Genomic DNA, 22,473 nt, shown 5'->3' on the forward strand with positions numbered 1-22,473 from the left:
CCCTCATGCAGCAACGAAGACCCAACGCAGGCAAAAATAATAAATAAATAAAATAAATTTACTAAAAAAAATAAATGGGCAGAAAACCTAAATAGACATTTCTCCAAAGAAGACATACAGATGGCCAAGAAGCACATGAAAAGCTGCTCAACATCACTAATTATTAGAGAAACGGAAATCAAAACTACAGTGAGGTATCACCTCACACCGGTTAGAATGGGCATCATCAGAAAATCTACAAACAACAAATGCTGGAGAGGGTGTGGGGAAAAGGGAGCCCTCTTGCACTGTTGGTGGGAATGTAAATTGATACAGCCACTATGGAGAACAGTATGGAGGTTCCTTAAAAAACTAAAAATAGGGCTTCCCTGGTGGCACAGTGGTTGAGAATCTGCCTGCTAGTGCAGGGGACACGGGTTCGAGCCCTGGTCTGGGAAGATCCCACATGCCGTGGAGCAACTGGGCCCGTGAGCCACAGCTGCTGAGCCTGCGCGTCTGGAGCCTGTGCTCCGCAACAAGAGAGGCCACGATAGTGAGAGGCCTGTGCACCGCGATGAAGAGTGGCCCCCGTTTGCCACAACTAGAGAAAGCCCTAGCACAGAAACGAAGACCCAACATAGCAATCAATCAATAAAATAAAAAAAAAAAAAGTGTTTAAAAAAAAAACAAAACACTAAAAATATAATTACCATATGACCCAGCAATCCCACTACTGGGCATATACCCAGAGAAAACCATAATTCAAAAAGACACATGCACCCCAATGTTCATTGCAGCACTGTTTACAATAGCCTGGTCATGGAAGCAACCTAAATGCCCGTCGACAGACGAATGGATAAAGAAGATGTGGTACATATATACAATGGAGTATTACTCAGCCATAAAAAGGAATGAAATTGGGTCATTTGTAGAGACGTGGGTGGATCTAGAGACTGTCACACAGAGTGAAGTAAGTCAGAGAGAGAAAAACAAATATCGTATATTAACGCATATATGTGGAACCTAGAAAAATGGTACAGATGAACCGGTTTGCAGGGCAGAAATAGAGATACAGATGTAGAGAACAAATATATGGACACCAAGGGGGGAAAGTGGCAGGGGGTGGGGGGGTGGGGGGATGAATTGGGAGATTGGGATTGACATGTATACACTGATGTGTATAAAATGGATGACTAATGAGAACCTGCTGTATAAAAAATAAATAAAATAAAATAAAATAAAATAAAAAGCTGACAGAACTAAAGGGAAAAAACAGACAAATGCACACTTACAGTCAGGGATTTGAAAACTCCTCTACTGATAATTGATAGAACATCTAGGCAAAAAAGCAATAGGATTTAGAAAATCAGAACAATTCAATCAACCAACTTGATATAATTGACATTAAAGAAACTCCACCCCATAATTGCAGAATAAATGCAGAACTTTTTTTTTTTCAAGTACACATGGAATATTCACTAAGCTAGATTATATCCTGGGCCATAAGATAAATCTCAATAAATTTCAAAAGATGAAAATCTCATAGACTATGCTCTCTAATCACAATGGAATTAAATTAGAAAAAAAAATTCTAGAAAATCCACAGATGTTTAGAAATTAAAGAACGTATTTCTGTATAACTAATGAGTCAAAGTAGAAAACAAATGAAATTAGATACTATTTTAAACTGAACAATAATGGAAGCACAGCATATCAAAATTTGTGTAGTGCAGCTAAAGAAGTACTTAGAGAGGGACTTCCCTGGTGGCACAGAGGTTAAGAATCCGCCTGCCAATGCAGGGGACACGGGTTCGAGCCCTGGGCTGGGAAGATCCCACATGCCAAGGAGCAGCTAAGCCCGTGCGCCACAACTACTGAGCCTGCGCTCTAGAGCCCCTGTGCCACAACTACTGAAGCCCGCATGCCTAGAGCCCGTGCTCCGCAACAAGAGAAGACAACGCAGTGAGAAGCCCACACACTGCAACGAAGAGTAGCCCCTGCTCTCCGCAACTAGAGAAAGCCCGCGCGCAGCAACAAAGACCCAACATAGCCAAAAATAAATAAATAATTAATTTTCAAAAGGTACTTAGAGGAAAATGTATAACTCTAAATGCCCATATCAGAAAAAAAACAAAGGTTTAAAATCAATATTCTACATTTCTACCTTAAGAAGCCAGAAAAAGGGACTTCCCTGGTGGTACAGTGGTTAAGAACCCACCTGCCAATGCAGGGGACACGGTTCGATCCCTGGTCTGGGAAGATCCCACATGCCAAGGAGCAGCTAAGCCCGTGCGCCACAATTACTGAGCCTGCGCTCTACAGCCCGCGAGCCACAACTACTGAGCCTGCGTGCCACAACTACTGAAGCCCACGCGCCTAGATCCCATGCTCCGCAACAAGAGAAGCCACTGCAATGAGAAGCCAGTGCACTGCAATGAAGAGTAGCCCCCGCTCGCCACAACTAGAGAAAGTTCGCATGCAGCAACGAAGACCCAACGCAGCCAAAATAGATAAATTAAAAAAAAAAAAAAGCTAGAAAAAGTTTGGTGGTGTCTCAAAAAGTTAAACAGAATTACCATATGATCCATCAATCCTACTCCTAAATATATACCCCACATATGTTCATATAAAAAGTTATACATGGATGTTCATAGCAACATTAGTCATATAGCCGAAAAGTAGAAACAACTCAAATGTCCACCAACTAATGAATGGATAAACAAGATATGATATATCCACACAATGGAATACTATTCAGCCATAAAAAGGAATGAAGTAATTACAACATGTATGATTCTTGAAAACCTTATGCTAAGTGAAAGAAGCCAGACACAAAAGTCCACATATTGTGTGATTCCATTTACATGAAATATTCAGAAAGGCAAATCCATGGAGACAGAAAGTAGACTAGTGGTTGGCGGGGGAAACTGGGACTGACGGATAATAGAGTAATGGAAATGTTCTGGAATTAGATGGTGGCAGTGATTGCACAACATAGTGAATATACTAAAAACCATTGAATTGTACACTTTTAAATGGTGGATTTTATGTTCTGTGAATACTATCTCAAAAATAAAATAAAATAAATTAGTAAAAGACCAAGTTAAACCCAAAGGAAGGAAGAGATAGTGAAGAGCAGAAATTAATGCTCTTCACTCATGCTTTTGTATAGAAAATATACAAAGAACAGAGAAAGTTAGCAAAGCCAAAAGTTGGTTCTTTGAAAATGTTAATAAAGTGATAAACCCCTAGTAAGACTGATTAAGGAAAAAAAGAAGGAAGATACAAATTACCAATTATCAGGGACAAAAGAGTGAAAATTAATTCAAAATAGATCTTAGATCTAAAGTAAAAACTAAAACAATAAAACATCTAGAAAAAAGCATAGGAGAAGATATTTATTACTTTGGGGTAAGTAAATATTTCTTAAGATATAAAAAGCACTAACCATAAAAGAAAATATTGATAAATCAAATTTCATCAAATTAAAAACTTTGGTTCTTCAAAAGACGCTATTAAGAAAATGAAAAAGCAAGCTACAGACTGGGAGAAAATATTCACAATACATATATTTAACAAAAGTCATGTATCCAGAATATATAAACAAGTTTTACCACTCAATAATAAGAAGCCAAATAACCTGATGTTAAAATGGACAAAATATTTGAAAGGACACTTCACCAAAGGAAATATACAAATGGCAAATAAATCCATGAAAGATGCTCAACATTAGGAAAATGCAAATTAAAACCACAATGGATGGCTAGTGGGAAGCTGCTGCATAGCACAGGGAGATCAGCTCGGTGCTTTGTGATGACCTAGAAGGGTGGGATTGGGAGGGTGGGAGGGAGGCTCAAGAGGGAGGGGATATAGGGATATATGTATACATATAGCTGATTCACTTTGTTGTACAGCAGAAACTAACACAACATTGTAAAGCATTTATACTCCATTAAAGATGTGAGAAAAAAAACCCACAATGACGTACCACTTTACACTCATTAAATGGTTAGAATTCAATAACAAGTGCTGGTAGGATATGGGGCAACAAAAACTTTCATGCATTGCTGATGGGAATGTAAAATGGTAGAACCACTTTGATGATGGCATAGTTGTCAGTCCTCAATAAAAAGATCTTTAAATAATCAAAAAAAAAAAAAAGTAGAACCACTTTGGAAAACAGATAAGCAGTTTCTTGTAAAATTGAATGTATATTATGTTACACCTTCCAGCAATTCAACTCCCTGGCATCTACACAAGATAAATGAAAATAAATGCCTACACAAAGACTTGTACCTAAATATTCATAACAGCTTGATTCATTAGAGTCCAAAACTAGAAATAACCCAAATATTCATCAACTGATAAATGGATAACTACATTTTAGTATATTCATACAATGGAATATTACTCAGCAACAAAGATGAGTGAAGTGCTGATATACAACAACATGAATGGATCTCATAGACGCTATACTGAGTGAAATAAGTCAGATATGCTGAATGGTGGCATTTGTATGAGTTCTAGAACAGGCAAAACAAATCTTTGATTATAGGAATCAAATCGCCTAGGATGGGAGAGGAGGGAGAGATTGGATGCAAAGGAGAGTGAGGGAACTTTCTGAGCTGATGGAAATGTTCTAGATCTTAATTGGGTTGGTAGTTACACTGATGTATAACTATTATTTTGGTGGCATGGCCAGAATAAATAAATAAAATAAGATCTGTAGTTTTGTTGTAGATAAATGATACTTCAAAAAGTTAATATTAAAAGAAATCAGCATACTGATACCTCCAATTCAAATCCAGCACTTCAGGACTCTTCCTCACCTTCCCCCATTCCTTTTTTTTTTTTGGCCCCTCCTCGCGGCTTGTGGGATCTTAGTTCCCCGACCAGGGATCGAACCCATGTACCCTGCAGTGGAAGCGTGGGGTCCTAACCACTGGACTGCCAGGGAATTCCCCCATTCCATATTTTATCTCCCTTTTTTCACAGTGCAATCTCTGGTTCCCAACATTTATGTTTATTCATTATTTTCTATTTTTAATACAAAAACAGCAAAACAGTTTTAGAATTAGTACACCAATACTATCATCAACAACAAACCTACTAAGTAAAGTTCAAGTTTTTTTGTGTGTGTGGTTCTTTTGTTCTTACGAAGTCCATGAATTGTGTTCAAAATTTACTTGAATCCTTATATTCTTTTTCTGTGAGGTTATATTATTAATTTGACATACAGTTGGATTGATTTGTTACCATTTATATTCAATTTTAGGATTTTTGAAAATCTCTTTCTATATATTTTTGAATATGTAAAATGTTTATGTGGTTCAAGAGCTGAAACTATATAAGAAAATATGCTTAGAGAAATATCCTTCCTATCCTGTCTCATCCACTCCATTCTTACCTACCCCCAATAGTAACCATTTTATTCGTTTCTAGTTTACTCTTCCCAGTGTTCCCTTTTTCAAATATATATCTCATTTCCCCTTCTTTCTTACACAAAGGTAGTATACTACATACTTAACAATTTGTCCTGGTAATCACTCCATATCAACTAATGGAAATCTTCCTCATTTTAAAAAATGGCTACACAGTATTCCCTTGGGTGGGTTTATTTAATCCGTGGACAAGAATTTAGGGTGTTTCCAATATTCTGCTTTTACAAATAATGCCACAGTGAATACACTTATGCATATGTTGTTTTATGTTTGTGGAAGTGAATTTTCAGGGTAAATTCCTAGCAGTGGGATTGCTGGGTCAAAAGTAAATGCTGTCATCTTATCAGTGCCACCAATTCCCCTCCATAGAGGCTGTGCCATTCTGTACTCCTGCATGTTTCCCCCAAGCCTTGCCAACAGAGTGTACTGTCCAAATGTTTTAGCATTTGCCAATCTTATTTGGAGTGAAGTTGCGCATCTTTTCATGTATTTAAGGGTAGACTGGAAACTCTTTTAAGGTTTGGGACCCAAGCCATATATTCCACATACTACTCACAGTAACAGATGCCCCATCTGCATTTGTTAGATGAATAAATGAATGAACTGGTTGGACTTATACTGGACTCATCATGTTTGCACTCTTGTGAAACCTGTCCCTGTGACAAGTTGACTCTTGTCCCAGTGTAGGGCAGTGCCAGGTGCCTGGCAGAGGTCTAGTAGAAGAGGAGATGGGCCTTCTAGAGGGAGTGAGTCCTGGACCTTCCCACTGCCAGGACTCCACCCTACAGACAGGTAGAAGACCCTTTTCTCCCAGTGGAATATAGTAAAAAGAGTGCAGCATCATGAGTGCAGAGATATGCACAAAGCCATCGCAGTGCATGATACAATAACCCTTTTACCCTAGTGGTATTGTTTCTATTATTTTTAATACTTGTTAAATAAGTGCATCAACATGGATACGGTGAGACTTTTTTTCTTATTAATTGATTAAATAGGTAATATAGTTACATAGTTCAAAGTTTAAAAGTCTTAGTCAATGAAAAATTTCCCCTCATTCCTATTTCCAAGCCACCAAGTTACCTTCCTCTCAAAGGCAACTGGTGGTATCAAGTTCTTGGGTGTCCTTTCAGAGATACTGTATGCATGAAACAAGTGAATACACACCTTTTAACCTAAATTATAGCAGAGAGTGCACAGTGTTCTGTAAATCCTTTTTTTCCCACTTAACTGTGTATTTCACAGATCATCCCATTCTGCGCCAATACATAAAGAGCTTCCTCAAACTTTTTCACAGCACAGCATCCATCATTTACTACAACTTACATTCTGGTTGCCTTACTGAGAGACATTTAGGCTATTTATAGTCTTTGCTATTACAAACAGTGCTATAATGTTATTTTATACATACAAGGGTACCTGTAGGATACATTTCTACGTAGGAACTGAAAGGGATATGTGCATTTGTAATTTTGATAAATAATGCCAAATTGGTGTCTTTGGGATTGTACCAGTTTACACGCCAGTATTGTGGGAGGTAATGTAGAATCCTGGGCGGCCATGCTCTTGAGAGCATGTAGAAAAGTTGGCTGGATTCTCCTCCACACTCTGGATAGGATGACTGTCTCCACTCTCATGTGAGAGGACCTCAGATAAACGCTCGGCAGGCTGGCCCAGTGGCGGCACAGGCTTCAAGATAGGAATGGAACAGGATCCTGCTTCTGAAGTTGACAGACAGCCTTGATGCCTTCCTTGACGAGAAGGCTCTAGGAAAAGATGGCTCCTGCCGTCAAGGCCACACAACCCCCAGAAGTGACTTAGATGGAGACCAGATTTCACTGGAGTTTAGGACTGACCTTCACAACTGGTACATAAATGATTCTCACAGGCTGGACAGGACCGACCAATCCAACAGTAGGTGTGAGTGAAGTGGGAAGGTTCTTTCAGCTTTGAGTGCTTCCTACGTAGCAACCCCTGTGCTAGTTGCACTGGTGACAAGGATAAAACACTCTCCAGCAGTGGAGACAATGAAATGTATTGTTGCAGCAATGTGACATGCTATAACAAAATATAACCAGGTTACCACAGGATGCAGAGGAGGAGTCCCTAAGCTCTTCTTAGGGAAAGCTGCAAGGAGAGAACAGCATGCCATCCAGGTGGGACTCACAGGACAGGAGCCGTCGGAACCTCTTGGCGAGGTGAGGGAGGCTTCCGCCCCGTAGGAGGTCTCTAGGAAATTCCTTTTCCTTCAAGAGACAAAGGACTGAAGTAGGACTCAAGAGTTACCAAGGACCTTGTCCACCTTGTGGAAGCCGCTACTCATCCTTAAATACTGAGCTAAAGGGCCGTTTTCAGGAAGTCTGAGTTCCCAGAGTCCATCTTACACCCGTCTTGTGGCAGTGTTTAAAATTCTCTTATACATCTTTTCTGTCTCTCTCTCGCACTACAGTAAGCTCTTGAAACTTAGGGACCAGGGTTCTGATTTGCCTGTGCTGTGACCGGCACAAAGTTGTTTTCTAGATTAGGACTCAGGTGGATGAACTGGAGACCTACATGCCGAGAAAGCTAGCAATCATGTTGAGGATCCCCTAAGTCCTGGAGGTGGTGTTAACCCAAATTCGCTCAAGCTGGCACTGCTGTGGCTTCCATCTACTTCTAGACTAATTCAGAAATGTCTTCCTTTCCCTGTTTACTCGAGTTTCTTGGTAAATTAGCTCCTTAAGCCCTCACGCTACTAGTGAGTTTGTCAGAGTTTGAGGGTGGATAAATGTTGCCACACCTGAGTCAATAAAGAATGAATCAGTGTGCCCCTCTTTGATGGGTGTGGCATGGTAGATACTATGACAGCTGAGATGCCAGCGAGAATTACAAAACAAGGACAGAGGGAAGCAGGAAATGTGGGGACTGAATTAGGGTGAGCCATCCTGTACCTTTCCACCTCCTCCTAATGAGATCTTCCTTGACGTCTCGGCACCATCACACCAGCCACTACCACTTGTGAAGCTCTCAGGAACCTCCCGGACACTACATCGACTCTCCTGCCACTCTGACACTCTCCCCTCTTCTTTGCTGGTCTTCTTCCACCTTCTTCTAGAGAGAATTTTCCCAAGTGCCATCTTTGGTCCTATCTTTACACCCTCTCCCTGTCTCCCTTTCCTCTCTCAGAGAACTCATCCATGGTCATGGGCTCAAATGTCTGCTCCTGGCGGGTGATTCCCCTCTGTCCCCTGGATTCCACGCTCTTCTCTGACCTTGCTGCTGGACTTCACCTCTGGGTTTCCATTGCCTACTAGATGTTTCCATTTGGATGTCCTGTCGTCATCTCAAACTAAACATGCATGAAATCAAGCCTGTCTTCCCCTCCCAGTTTCCATTTTTTTCTGCCCATGGCACCAGCATTCTCTCACCCACCCAAGCTCAAAACCTGAGTCATATTGGACGGCTCCTCCCCATCCTTCCTTCCCAAACGCAAGTCTTGCCAACTTCCTTTGCAACCTCTCGTATAGCTCTTTGTCCTTTGCATTGTCTGCTAATCTAGGTCTCAGCACCCATGTTTTGAATATTTTATAGCTTCCTACTTGGCCTTCCTGCCTGCAGTTTCTTCCCCGTCTAGTCTGGTCAGACAGATTCTCCAGAATGATTATTTTTATCCTGTCTCTCTCCTGCTCAAAAACCTTCAGGCACTCTCATCACCAGCGATGAGTCCAAACTCCTTTGTCTCAGGCTCAAAAACCTGTGTTTGTTCCAGCCACCTCACTCGTGTTATCCCACATGATATGAGTGCAGGCTCTGGAGCGGGACCCTGGGATCAAATCCTATTTATTCTCCTCAGTCACATGCTACGTGATCCTGGGCAAGTACTTAACCTCTCTGTGCCTGAATTTCCTCTCTAAATTGCTTTATAAAATGTTTATAATCGTTTCTAGGATTGCTGTGAGGATAAAAGGCACTTAGGCCAGTGCTGGGTACATAGCAAGCACCGAAACGCTAGCTTTGGGCTGCGCTGGTTTTTGTAGAGCAAGTGCTGCAGTCTGCACACATCTCCCCTGGGCACACACACCCACCTCTCCTCACTGCCTTTGCTCAGCCCCTCAGTCTAGAATGTTTTTCTCTGTCTGCTGACTCTTACTCACCCTTCAAGGGCCACTGACCTCCCATTTCCTCCCAACACACGCTTGTTTGGTGCTTTCTGCAGTGCAGCTCAGCCTCGGCTGGGTGGTAGTGGGCGTGTCGCGGTATATGAAACCAGCCATAGGCCACACAGGAACGCATCTTACTGGGGTTCATTTTACTTGGTAAATAAGTTCAGCCATTTTTACATTACAGCAACTACTCCACACACGTCATGGAGTAGAATGCAAAATTGGCTAAAAAGAAAACACACAACTACTAAGAATATTCAGAGTGGCCCTGGTGGCGAGTGTGCATTCATTCTGCAGTGGAAAGGTCTAAGAAGCAGGGGCCTGGTGGGTTGAGGGGCCAGGCGTGATGAGGTAAGGCGAGGGCCATGCCAGCGTAGCAGTCCTGTGCTCAGGGCCCTTGCAGTGAGGGTCCCTTTAACACTCTCTCCTTCCTGAGAACTCCGTGTCTATACCTTCCTACTTGCCCCAAGGCACTTGTAGTACATTGCTTTTTAACTTTCCACATGGGTGAGTCTTATCTCTTCGATGCCACCCTAAACACCTGGAGCGCAGGTGTGGGTGGGAATGCAGGTGTGGGGTAACACAGTGGGAAGACAGACCCAGGTGGGCCCCGGTGCTCACGGATGAAGCAGGGCACTTTCCCTCTCAGCCTCGGTTTCCTTATCTGTGAGAGTGGATAATACTCACCTAATGAGATTGTTCTGAGCAGTCAACTAGACAGCGTGAAGTGCAGCAGATGGCATGGGTTGGCGCTCAGTAAACATCAGATCCCTCCCAGTGTACCAGGCTGTCAGCAGACATCTGATTCTCCAATGTTGCCACCCCCAACTGTGTCCTCCTACCTGCATCTACTCCCATTTCCTCTGCCTTCCTTCCTGTCACAGTGGATGCTCCGGTCTAAGTCCACACTCTTCCTTGTGTCCCAGTCCTGGCCCTTCTCACCTCCACAAAGACTCCCTGTCGGATCACCCTCCTCACCGGGTCATTAAGCTGTACTATCACTCTACCTAAAACAAAAGACGAGACAGAACAACAAATCAAAACGGTTCCTTGATCCCACACCCTCTCTAGTGGCCACTCGTTTCTCTGCTCCCTTTACAGTGAAAGGTCTCTGGAAGGATCAGCATGCTCCCCGTTTCCACTTGCCCTGCCCTCCCTCTGAGCCCGCTCCAGGCCCGCTCCCATCCCCATCACCCCGTGGGAGCTGCTCGTCTCCTGTGACCGCCACGTTGCCGAGTCCAGTGTGCTCTTCTTCTCAGGCTTCATTTTACCAGCCTCTCAGAAGCATCTGAGACTTTGACCCTCTGCCCAGGCTTCCCAGGCCCTACCCTCTCCTGACTTCTCTCCAGTCTGGCCCCTCCTCAGTCTCCTTGCTCAGGCCTTCTCCTCCCTTGCCTCTAAGCATAGAAGCCTCAGGGCTGTCCTCGGACCACTCCTTGCCTCTAACTGTACTCACTCAGGTAATCTCATCCCCACACACGGGTTTAAATGCCACGTAAAAGATGCCCCAATTTATATCTCAAACCCAGAGCTCTCCCTAGAATTCCAGACTTGCATGTCCACTGCCTACTCCCCAGCTTGGATGTGTCACAGACCTCAAATCTGAACTCTTAATTCCCCGCCCCACCCTCCCCTTCCCGCAATCTTTCCCGTCTTAGTAATGGGAACTCTGCTCTTCCAGTTGCTCAAGCCAAACCTTTGGAGTTATCCTTGGCTCCTCTCTCTCTGAAACCCCACAGCCAACTGATCAGCAAGTCCTGTCAGTTAGTTCTCCCTTCAAAATACAGAAAGAAAAGAATCTGGCCACTTCTTACCACCTCCATCTCCCACGTGGAGCTAAATCACCATCACCTCTCACGAGGCCAACTCCAGTAGCCTCTTGAGTGGTTTCATTGCCTCTTCTTTCCCCAAACCCACAATCTGTTTTCTACCAACAGCCAAAGTAATGCTTTCAAGACGTAAGATTGATTGTCATTTATTGGCTTAAGACCACCAGTGTCTTCCTCTCTCACTCAGGATAAAATCCAGGTTCCTCGTCCCGGTCCGCAAAGCCCTGTGGGACCAACCTGCTACCTCTCTGGCCTCATTTGCCCCCCCCCCCCACTTCCTCGCTCCCTCTGCCCGGCCCCTGGCCTCCGTGCTGCCCCTGGACCGGGCTGGAAACACTCCTGCCTTGGGGAGGGTGTGCTTCTTGTCCCTTCGGCCTGCCCGATGCCACCCTGTCGGAGAGCCTCCCCTGACCAACCTCTTCAGCACGCTTGGCATGCTCTGACCTCTCACCCTAGTTTTGCCCAGTGCTTACCACCGCCTGACATAATATTTACGTGTCTGTTGTCGTCCATCTCCTCACCACTAACAGCCCAGAGGAGCTCTAGAGCCCAGCACACAGCAGGTGCTCAGCAGCTGGGCAGGGCGCACGGCGGAGACGGGAAGAGCCCAGTGCACACGGCCCCAGTCTCTGCGCCACCACATACCTGCTGCTGGCGCTTCTGGGCAACTTTGGACAACCGTCTAGGCTTCAGTTTCCCTCTCTGTAAAATCTACCATGAAGGATTTTTAGGAAATTTAGGGATAATACATTTAAAGTACTTGAGGCATGGTCAGTGCTCAATAAAATGGGGACTAAAAAGGCCACTTGATTGCCCTCTAGGCCTCTTCCCAAGGAGTTAATAGTTCTGTCTCTATCTGCCCCAGGATGGAGGGCTGATGCATCAAATGAAGTAACACCATTAAAAGGAGTACTGATTCCGTTCTCCACGTCATATGTCCCAGGGTCCCCTAAGCGCTGTTTCTGAATACGGCCAGTTCTCCTCCATCTCCAGGACTTTCCAGTTCCCTACCAAAGCTCCTCAGATGATGGCCATCTTTGAGCAGGTCCTGCAAGTTGAAACGCTCCCCCAACCCTGCTTTGGATCCAGGTGGCCCCCATGTGGGAAGTAGAGGTGCTTGCTGGGAATGTATGTCTGTCTGGACCTTATGAGTCATGGGCCCCATGGATCCTGCTCTGACAAAGAATCCATTTTTGTGAGGTGGGCAGCCCTGGGCAGGCTAGGTGGTGGGTCCAGTGGGGTTTTCCTGGCTGGTAAGGGAAGGTGGCTAGAATAGTGTGCACCACCAGGGGGCGCCAGAGGTTGCTCAGCGCTTGTGAGGACTGACCGTTGGTTTTTTTTTTAAAGGTGTCTCTCTTTCCTTCCTCTCAGGTCTAGGGTTAGGCAGTGGAAGAGGCACACGCACCTTGCAGGAAAGCATGGTGCTAGTTCTCTCCCACCTATCAACTTGCTGGGTGCTGCCCGTCCAAGCAGGGCACATTAAGAGACTGGAGGTCAGGCTTCCAGGCTCAGAGTTCTTTATTGATAAGCACTAGTGAACCCCTTGCCCCGTGAGCTCAGCCAGTTCTGCCCTCAGATTCCCAGCCTGAGGTGCGGAGTGCATCTTTGCCTCTTCGGTCATCTGCCTTCTGCCCGAGTCTGGTTCTTCCCAAAGCGGTGCCTAACTTGCCACATCATCCCAAGGACCACAGTGTTCAGGTCAGGCATGTGGCAGGCTTCAGAAGGGTCATGGCCAGGTCCTCGTCCTCAGAGACCACTCTCCATGTAGGAGGTGCTTGGCTTCGGCTGTGTCGGTTCTCAGAGGGGGCACTGGGAGCCTGCTGGTTGGACCTCCAGATTCAGCCTCTTCCCTTCCCTGTGAACCTCTTTCCTGCCAAATGTTCTCCACAGCAGAGCTGAGCCGAGCCGAGGGGCAGCAACTGGTTCTAGCTTGTGTCTGGAGGTTCTCAAGTAGCGGGCGGGAGGTCTTAGGTGGTGCTTCAGAGGGGATAGAGATGCCAGAGGCTGTGCGAGGGGGTGTAGGATGGAGGGAAAAACCCGCGTCAGTTAAGTCCCTTGATCCGCTCTCACCAGCCCCAGCTCTTGGCCACGGCCTATGGTCCTTGGCCAACCTCTCAGTATTAAATAGTCCCTTGGGCCCTAGTGTACCCTTCCTCCACCATTAGCTCCGAGATAAGTATTAAGGCAAGCTTCTGCCTCCTGAGCCAAGCACCTTGTAGAACCTTCTTGCCTGCTCAGCGAGGAACCCCCCAAGGCTGCACCTATTTCTTCCTCAGGTCAGGACGGCCCCCATCCAGGGTCAGCAGGCTGGTGGTGCCTGGGGAAGTCCCTGGCTCCCCTGAGAGCCCCCGCCGGCCTCTGACCTGCACTGGAAGCGGGGATCACCGGGGTGGGTCTGCAGCACCTGCCGCACTTCTTGGGGAGGCTTCAAGCCCATCTGCTCTGCCCGATGCCAGCGCTGCAGCCGTGTGATCCCTGCGTGGGTGGAAAGAAGACAGTGGGGCCTCGTGGGGGGCAGGGAAGCGTCCAGGCTACAGAGTGTGGGTGGAGGGGTGTGTCAGGACCTCCACACCCCTGGTCTCCAGAGACAGTGCTGAGAGGGTCAGGTAGGGGCTGGGGCTGTTGGGCGCCGAGTGGGTGGCAGGACTGGCTCCGGGATGTGCTCTCGGGGCCTGAGGGGGCTCTCACCTGTGCAGGGCCCATACTGCCAGGCCAGGTCAAACTGCCTCAGCAGCTCCATCTCCGCTTCATCCACGCTCAGGGGCTGGGGCTCTTCCCCTGCAATGACATGCCGTTCCTCAGGCCTGCCCAAGCCTGTGCCCTGCCGGGCTGGTCCCCTGCCCCTCGCCTCACAGCTGACCCACTGTTCCCCAGCCCTCACCGCCCCTTTGCCTCTGCTGTCCACTGCCAGGTCTGGTGTAGGAAGTAGAGGACATACTTCACTTCCCCTTCCATTGCCCACGTCCTCTCTTGTCCCTCACATCCACTCCTCCCGCCCTCCCACACCTCAGAGACCTAGCTCTGGTGCCAGCTCCCCCTTGCTGTGCCCAGCGGAGCCCTCCCTCCTCTTCACTACAGGGTAGGAGTCAGTGATGAGCCGTTTCCGGCCCATGGCGGCCACCCAGGCAGGCGGAGAAGGAGGCGACTGCCGGGAAGGAGAGACAGGCCAGCGGGCACGAGAGACAGCTGCAGAGAGAGAGAGAGTGAGAGAGGGCTGGGGCCAGAGAGCGAGCCTGGGGCCAGCGATGGGCAGACGGATGACCCAGACAAACAGAAAGGAAGTCCGAGGGTTCCAGGGAATGACGCCTCTCCCCAACCCCCACAAACATGCAAACAGCAAAGACCTAAGCCAATGGGAGGCCTCCTCTGCGGGGCGGGGCTTAGCCCCAGCCAATGGCAGGTGGTGCAGACGGAGGGGGCGGGGCAGCTGATGCAGCTGCGTTCTGGGGGAGAAGGGGGTGAGGCTGGGGTGGGGGACCTGTCATGATATCCCCAGACTGCACCACCTCCTCCGGCCCCCCCCCCCACTGGTCTGCAGTGGGTCTCGGGGGACTTGCAGAGTGTTATCCTCAGCCTCTCACTTCCCGTTTTCCCTTCCTAGGCAAATGTTCTTTTCAGCCTCACTAATCCCCGTGGCCGGTGTGTAACTCCCCAGAGCCCAGCCGGAGACTTCCAATCCCGCCCCTTGGCCCGCCGAGCGTTGTGTGGGCAGGTCTGGAGGTCCGGAGAGAGTTTGGGCTCATCCCGACCCCTTCCCGGCTCCCACGCCCCCCACACCGGCCCCAGGAGACCTGCCCGGAGAAGCCCATGGGTTCTGAAAGCTGCGCCCAGAGACACTGCCCACTCTGAGTCCAGACGAGTGCTTGCCTCCTTGGCTCTCCTGGGGTCCTACAGCCTGCCCCTGCCCGTCCTCTAGTCAGGAAGGTTCCACACCGCGCAGGAGGCCAGACAGAGTGCGTTTGGATCCCCAGTCCTTCATCAGTAAAATCCGCCCCAATGTGAGAGTATGAGCAAAAAATACCAACAATAAACCTAACCCATATATGGCACTTACAGTGTGCCGAGTACTGTTCTAAGCACTTTCCCACATATTCACTCAACTGAAATAGACAGAAATGGTTCTTGAAAGTAGGAAGTACTGGAGACTTCCCTGGCGGTCCAGTGGTTAGGACTCGGTGCTTCCACTGAAGGGGGCGAGGGTTTGATCCCTGGTTCCGGGAATTAAGATCCCGCAAGCTGTGCGGTACAAGATAAAATGAGGAAGTAGGAAGTACTGATAGTCACAGGCAATGGTGGGGCCCCAGAAAACCACTGTCCCTCCGTGCTCCCCAGGAGCTCACAGGCTAAAGGGCAAGCAGACGGACACACAAATTGTCAGCGCAAGGATAAAATTCCTAACAAACAGGAAAAGGGGGAAGAGAGGGTCAGAAGTGGGCTGGACCTTGAGGCTGGCTTAGCACTGGAAGACCTCCTGGAGGAGGTGGGCTGCTGTAAACAGCGTCTCTCAATTCTCCACCCATGACCTTTGTCCCTTGGGCTCCTGTCATCGCTGAGTCACCCCTATACCCGCCTCCTCCTCACCAACTTCCTGGCGGCAGGCGAAAGCCCTGGCCAGGGGGAGTCTGGGAATCAGTGTGAGGCCCAGCCCAGCTCTGAGCGCCCTCCAGATATCCCATGCAGTTCTTCCTTCCAGGGGTGCAAGGGTCTGCTCAGAGGCTTCTGCCTTCCCCCTCTCGCACTGCTCTGGGGTCTGGGCGCTCTGCCTTAGGAGGACTGTGGGCACATGGGAGGAGAACGGCCTGGAGAGTAGACCACCGAAGAGGAGAAGCAGGAGGAGCGGGAGCCGGCCGTGTCTTCAGGGGCCTCCTCCCGCCCGGCTCTCCCCATCCCTTCCTGAAGGAGGGCGGAGTGGAGGAGTGAGAGCTCGTGGGCGCACTGCGCGGAGCTGGAGGGCCCTTCCCTGCCTTATTGTTTGGGCTGGGCCTGGTCTAATCCCCGCTTCTGCCTTCTGGACTAAGTGGGGCCCACGCTGAGGGAGACAGGGGCCCTGCTGCCGTGGGGAGGGAAGCAGGGAGGCCCTCTCCACCAGGCCTGGGAAGGGCTTCCGTGTGGGGTCCAGTCAGGCACAGAGCGCTCCAGGGAGGGATGGTGCCCAGCCTCTGTGGGACTGACCACCCCTCCCCAGAGGGCGTGTCTGGAGGTGTGTGGCACCCAGCTCCTGCGCCCACAAAGCCCTGAGGGAGTAGGGAGCCATGGGTGGGGCAGACCCCTCCTCATTCCTGGTCCCTCCCACCCCTGAAAGCTGATAGCCGTGGGGCCCTGCCACCGCCCAGGGAGCGTGAAATGGGGTATGCCGCTGGGCGGCCACAGCGGCTCCTACTGCCGCCTGAGCTAGTCCCTCTCCTCTCTGGCACCCTGGCTTGCTCTCTGGGCACTGTCCGGGCCATCCCTGCCAGCTGCCCACAGCCCTGCCTGGCCCAGGCCCTGCTAGCCTCTCCCACCCAGCCTGGAAGATGTCTCCCTTGGCCTTCAGCTTGTCCCAGTTCAGGTCATCAGCTCAAGCGCAGGCACCCTAGGACTGGCTTTCTGGCCTGGAGTTGAGGGAACTCTCCGCAGGCAGCATCGCCCCCCTCGCCTGGTCGGACAGCAGTGGGATCAAGCCCCAAGGCTCGAAGGAGTAGGCACCCAGGGGTTTTGGAGCCATCTCTGTCCAGTTGGTATCCTTCCCTGACATGGCATCTGGAGTCCTAAGCTGTGCTGGCACAACTAGGCCAGACCTTGGCCTGCCCACCCTCAGGTCTTCTCCCTCTTTACTCCCCCAACCCTGTCTGCCGCTGTTAACCTTCCTTCCCGGAACCCCTATCCCTATTCAGGCAATCTCCGGGCCTGTCCCCGGAACTGCTGTCCTGGGGCCTGCCTGTCAGTTCAGGCGTCAGGCTGGAAGCCCAGGCCAGAGGTCTGACCTGGCGATTAAGTTCTCTCTCTCTCAGGAAACTTCCCGAGACCCAGGCGTAGGTTCCTTGTCAGCCCCGATCCCCAGAGGCTGGTGATGAGATGGGCAGGAGTGACCTTTGCACCTTGGCCTGGGAACACTCAAGGCCCTTGCCTCACGGCCAAGGCCAAAGTCTTGGGGAAACGCAAGAGAAAAGGAGAGAAAAGAACTGGAACAGGATCCCAGCACCTTCTTTAGGGCTGAGGCCCACCACTGACTGCTCCAAGGGGAAGGGGGATTAGACCTGGCTTAGCTCAGACAATGTGGCAGGATGGGGGGGCCTCAGCACTGCGCACGCGCCCTAAGAGTCCCTTCCCTTCCCCCAGCTCACAGTGGGGCCCGTGGGGAGAGCCAGCTAGAGCTAGGAAGGTGGGGGCAGGTGGAGGGAGGGAAGCAGCTGCCTGGGGCCCAGCGGGCTGCGGGGCATAGCCCGCTCTCCTTCCCTCTCCCTGCATCCCCCTTCCTCAGGCCCTGCCACCCAGCCTGAGCTGGAGATTCTGGGCACCAGACTCACACCCTTGGCCTCCACACACTCACACACCCTGGGCCCCATTCTCCACCCTGTGGGCCAAAATTCTTTCAGGCAGCTCCTCCTGGTCCCTCCTGACCCTCCCAGACACGCTCCTTCCTCCTGTTCCAGGTTCTCTGGCCTCATGGGCTTAAGGGGCGGGAGCCTGGTGGAAGGCAAAAGTTCCCCTAGTCTGGGGTTTTTGCCGCTGGATGTCTCTTCTGCTCTGTCCCAAACACCCCACCCAAACCTCCTCCCATCACCTCCCCTTTCACCTTGGCCTTCCTGGCTCTAGGGAAATCCTAGGGAGATTTGAAAAGGGGCCCTTCTGGCCATTCCTAACCTTGGCCACCAGGTGTCAGACTTTGTCCAGCTGGGAGGAAGGTCCTACTCGGTTTCCACCCCATCAGGCTAGCCTTGGCGATCGGGACAAATTGGAGAGGGGCAGAGAGGTGACCTCTGAACTAGGAAGGCTGAGGGATGCTGAAGATTGGGGAAAGGGCCAGAGCTCTGGTTCTAAAGCTCACAGTTACTCCCTCAATGCCCCTACCCCCAGCCTACTGACAACGGCTTTGTCCGCTGCTGGGAAATTGGGGAACCAGGCTGAGTCAGGGAGCTCAAGAATTGAAGGAACAAAGGCAGGGACAGTTGTGGTTCCAGAGAATAAGGGGGAGCTAAGAGGGAGCCACCCATCAGAGCGCTCAGCCAGGCCTGGATCACTAGCCCTTGCCCTGTAGGTTAAGGGGAACAAGGGCCTCCCTTGGCCCTTCCCCACTTGGGGTGGCTATGGCAAGTGGGGAATGTGTGTGTGTGTGTGTGTGTGTGTGTGTGTGTGTGTGTGTGATGCGTGCTTCAATGAGTCTCCCACATACCAAGGGGGACCTAAGTCCTGGATATGGGTAGTCTTTGCAAAAGCAGGAAGCTGGCAAGGCATGACTACCCTCTTGCCACCCCGCAGCAGAGCCTCTACTCTATCCACTCCCCCACCCCAAAAGTTACCTCGCCCAAGTGACAGTTCTCCATCTTGTATACATCCTCTCAAACACAGGTGTGTTTCCAGGCACCCAAGATGAGGATGAGATTTCTCCTCCACAGCACGCTATCTGGGGGTGACAGGGAGGAGGGTCTTCTCTCCTTCCCTCCCACTCTCCCTAACCTTCCTGGGAACAGAAGGCGTTCTAGAGATAACGCCCTTCCCCCGGTGCCTCTGCAGGGCCCTAGGTGTTGCAGGTTCTTAAATTGACCTCTGTGTACGTGGGCCCCAGACTATAAGACCATACTTAAGAGGTGGAACCTAAGATAACCAATGAAAACTCATCACCTCTCCTGAAGCAGCTGTGGATGGAGAACAAATGACAAACCCATTCACAGAAAAGCTGATGAGCTGCCATTCATCAGGAGCTACATGCCTCGTGGTCCACAGCACCAAAACCCACAGGAAGGACTCACACCCCTGACCTCATCAGTAGGGAGCTGTTGGGGGAGAGTTCAAGAGCTCAACCCCTGAAATGCCCTTTCTGGCCGGGCTCCCCTCTGCGTCCACCCCCTGCCCCCCACCCCTGCCACCGGTTCCCTCTACTCCCCGCCCTGTAAGCATACGCAGTGCCCGTCTCGCAGCCACTCAGTGGGCAATCTCTAGCCCTCTAGAGTCTCTCGCCCTTTGATTCACTGCCATCCCTGCTTGCCTGTCCTCAGCCTCGGGCAATAGCCTCTCTTCACTCTGTCCCCACCTCTGGCTTGCTAGGAAATGTCAGGGAATGTCACAGTCATGCCAATGAGTCCATGACAGAGATGTGTTTGCTGATATCACTGGTGCCACATGGCTACCCAGCAACCCTTTTGATGCTCCTCTGTTTGTCCCTGATTCCATTCCCCTAACCTCTCGGTCCTTCTCCAGCCACCACCCCTCACACAGCAACACCATGTTCTGATCTCTTCCATTTAAAAACAACAACAGGGGACTTCCCTGGTGGCGCAGTGGTTAAGAATCGCCTGCCAATGCAGAGGACACGGGTTCGAGTCCTGGTCTGGGAAGATCCCACATGCCGCGGAGCAACTAAGCCCATGTGCCACAACTACTGAGCCCGCAAGCCACAACTGCTGAAGCCCGCACACCTAGCGCCCGTGCTCCGCAACAAGAGAAGCCACCGCAATGAGAAGCCCGTGCACCACAACGAAGAGTAGCCCCCGATCTCTGCAACTAGAGAAAGCCCGCGCACAGCAATGAAGACCCAATGCAGGCAAAAATAAATAAATAAATAAATATAAATTTATAAAAACAGCAACAACAAACCAACCAAACAAAAAACCTTCCGTGATCCTGCTGCTGCCTCTAGATATTGGCTTTGCCACCAAACTCCGGAGGGAATAGATTTACCCTTCCGACTTTCTTCTCACCATCTCCATCTTTAATCTCACAATTCGGCGTCTCTCAACTGCTCTCACCAAGGTGGCCTGTGACTCCCTGATTACCAGAGAGGTGGTAATCAGGGAGGAGACCCCCACCCCAGTCTCCTCTCTGCTCTCCTGGGACACCTGACACTGCGGGTCAGCTGCCTCCTTGAGACTCTCTTCTCTTGGCTTTTCACGCACTATTGTCTTGACACTCTTTAAATCTGTTTAAATCAAATTATCGAGTACATTGTCCTGTGCCCAGCATTGTGCTAAAATGCTGCAGGGATGCAAAGATGAATACATGGCGGAGGCTGCCCTCACGATGCTACCTGCTTAAAAGGGAGGCAGACACAGCAGCCCTTGTCCTGCCCATCCTCCAAGAACGGCGTCAGGTCCCACGCGGAAGCACTTACTGTGTCCTAGGCGCTGGGAGTACAGCGTGGTCTTCAGATGCCACTTCCTGCCCTATGGGGCCCACGGCCCAGCAGACCAGCAGGGCCCTCGCCCAACTGGATGTGATCACTCCCTCCTTCTTGACTTAAATAGTATTTTGCCTGCGTCTTTCTGCACTTAATCAAATTCTGCTTTGGATTCTAGCATTTGGCAGGGGGTGGAGATGGGGGGATGGGGGGGCTGGTCCCTCTTCCTGGATTTTGTTCAACACACTAATTGAACACCTTGTTTGGACTTAAGCTTGAGCCTGAGCTGGGTGCTGGACAGGGAGATGGGGAAGGCTCAGAATCTGCCCCCAGGAAGCTCACAGTACGTAGCGCGGGACATACCTTCCTTCTCCCTGTATCCCGTTTAGCCCCTTGCTAGGTGCCTCACAGTACAGCCTCTGGATGGAGACAGCCCAGAGGCCCTCTCCTTTCTATCTAGTTAGGCTGGCGGTGGGGCCTGCAGCTGCCCCTGGCCACACCTGGGCAGCTGTCTCTGCCAGAAGAGTCTGGACCCCTCAGGGTGGATGTGTTCCCCCCAACTTGGGTCAGGTGACTCAGGGACTTTCGGCAGAGCCTGGCTCGCCCCGCCCACAAGCAGGTCCTGTCGCTCCTGCACCTACACTCCCAGCTCCCCCTCTTCTGGTGGCTCTGCACTTGTCACTATCTCCCAGTGCACATCACGTGAGCATGCTTTTGTTTCTTATCGGCTCAGGTAAGCTCGCTCTCTTCCCAGAGAGATTGCAGGCTCTGTAAGGGCAGAAGCCAAGTCAGGCCTTGGACTTCTTTCCTTAGGCTCTCCGACACCAGTTAGCACGGTGCTGGGCAGGTAATTAGGTCTTTAAAATATTTGTCAACTGATTGAGATCACCATCGTTTGTTACTTCCTTCGCTTAGGGCACTGTCTCCAGGAGGTCCTGGTAAAATATCCCCATATTACCTGGGAGCAATTAGCCCATTGATCTACCCAGTGGCTCTTCACTACAGCGTCCTGACACGCCAGACATCAGTCATCTGTGATTACTGATCGCCGCTGCCTCAGCCAAGCATCTTACCTTCATTGTTTCTCTTATCCTTTCCAACATTCTTATAAAGGTATTGATTATTCCCATTTTACAGATGGGGAAACTGGAGAATAGAGAGCTTTAAATCATTTGTTCAAGGTCACTCAGCTCGTAGGTTATGGACCTGGGATTTGATCTTAGGTCATCCCTCAAACAGCATCTGTCCCATTTGCTTGCAGTCCAATATGAGTTTCTCTCTCCCCCTAATCGGCTGTTTTATGTTGGAGAGAAAAGTGTAGAGTCACAGCTGAGACTTGATACTTGGCCTCAGTCTGTCGCCCTCCCCGGGAGATGAAGGGTATTGAGAAGGTGAGGGTCACTGCTGAGGGAATCCGGCAGCCGGCCACAGGTGGGGGTCCTGGGGAAGCTGAGGGCTAAATGCGCGGGGCTCGGAGAGAGCACCGGAGGGCAGACAGACAGCTGTGCAGGGGGACAGACCCGTAAGACCACTAAAGTCAGCCGGAGGAGTGAGGTAGACGAGCAAAGGCTGGGAGGAGGAAGGTAAGCGACAGATATTTGGGAGAACTAGAGGAGGGGGTAGGTGGAGGGGCAGGAGCGGAGTCTGCTGTGCGCATGTCTTCCCGGTGGACACAGGGGAGAGAGCCTCTTCCCCAGCTCTTGGCATCTCCTGAGCTAACCCTTGGGCTTCCGGCCCTCCACCAGCAGGTGTGGCGGGGTGGGGGGTGGGGG

General features: G+C 50.1%; 1 protein-coding gene and 1 long non-coding RNA gene across 4 annotated transcripts in view; one reads left to right on the plus strand and one right to left on the minus strand.

The window, feature by feature from the left end:
• The window catches only part of LOC132371030 (uncharacterized), a 47,347-nt gene that overhangs the window by 13,935 nt on the left and 10,939 nt on the right, over positions 1–22,473 (plus strand). Inside the window, exon 3 of one of the 3 annotated variants that reach the window (XR_009504737.1) lies at positions 21,617–22,441. The exons of 1 other annotated variant lie outside the window; for it this stretch is intronic. This is a non-coding gene — a long non-coding RNA (uncharacterized LOC132371030). Of the gene's footprint in view, positions 1–19,845; positions 20,899–21,616; positions 22,442–22,473 lie in introns of those variants that run through there. One more of the 3 variants, XR_009504736.1, reaches the window with a different exon arrangement.
• Positions 12,889–14,702, minus strand: POLD4 (DNA polymerase delta 4, accessory subunit). Its single transcript, XM_059929835.1, has 4 exons — positions 14,404–14,702; positions 14,077–14,166; positions 13,752–13,863; positions 12,889–13,392 (listed from the first exon to the last, which is right to left on the minus strand). The coding sequence occupies exons 1-4, from the start codon at positions 14,498–14,500 to the stop codon at positions 13,368–13,370; spliced, it is 324 nt and encodes a 107-aa protein (XP_059785818.1). The 5' UTR covers positions 14,501–14,702; the 3' UTR covers positions 12,889–13,367.

The sequence above is a fragment of the Balaenoptera ricei genome, chromosome 8 (assembly GCF_028023285.1).
Source record: "Balaenoptera ricei isolate mBalRic1 chromosome 8, mBalRic1.hap2, whole genome shotgun sequence".
Lineage (NCBI taxonomy): Eukaryota > Metazoa > Chordata > Mammalia > Artiodactyla > Balaenopteridae > Balaenoptera > Balaenoptera ricei.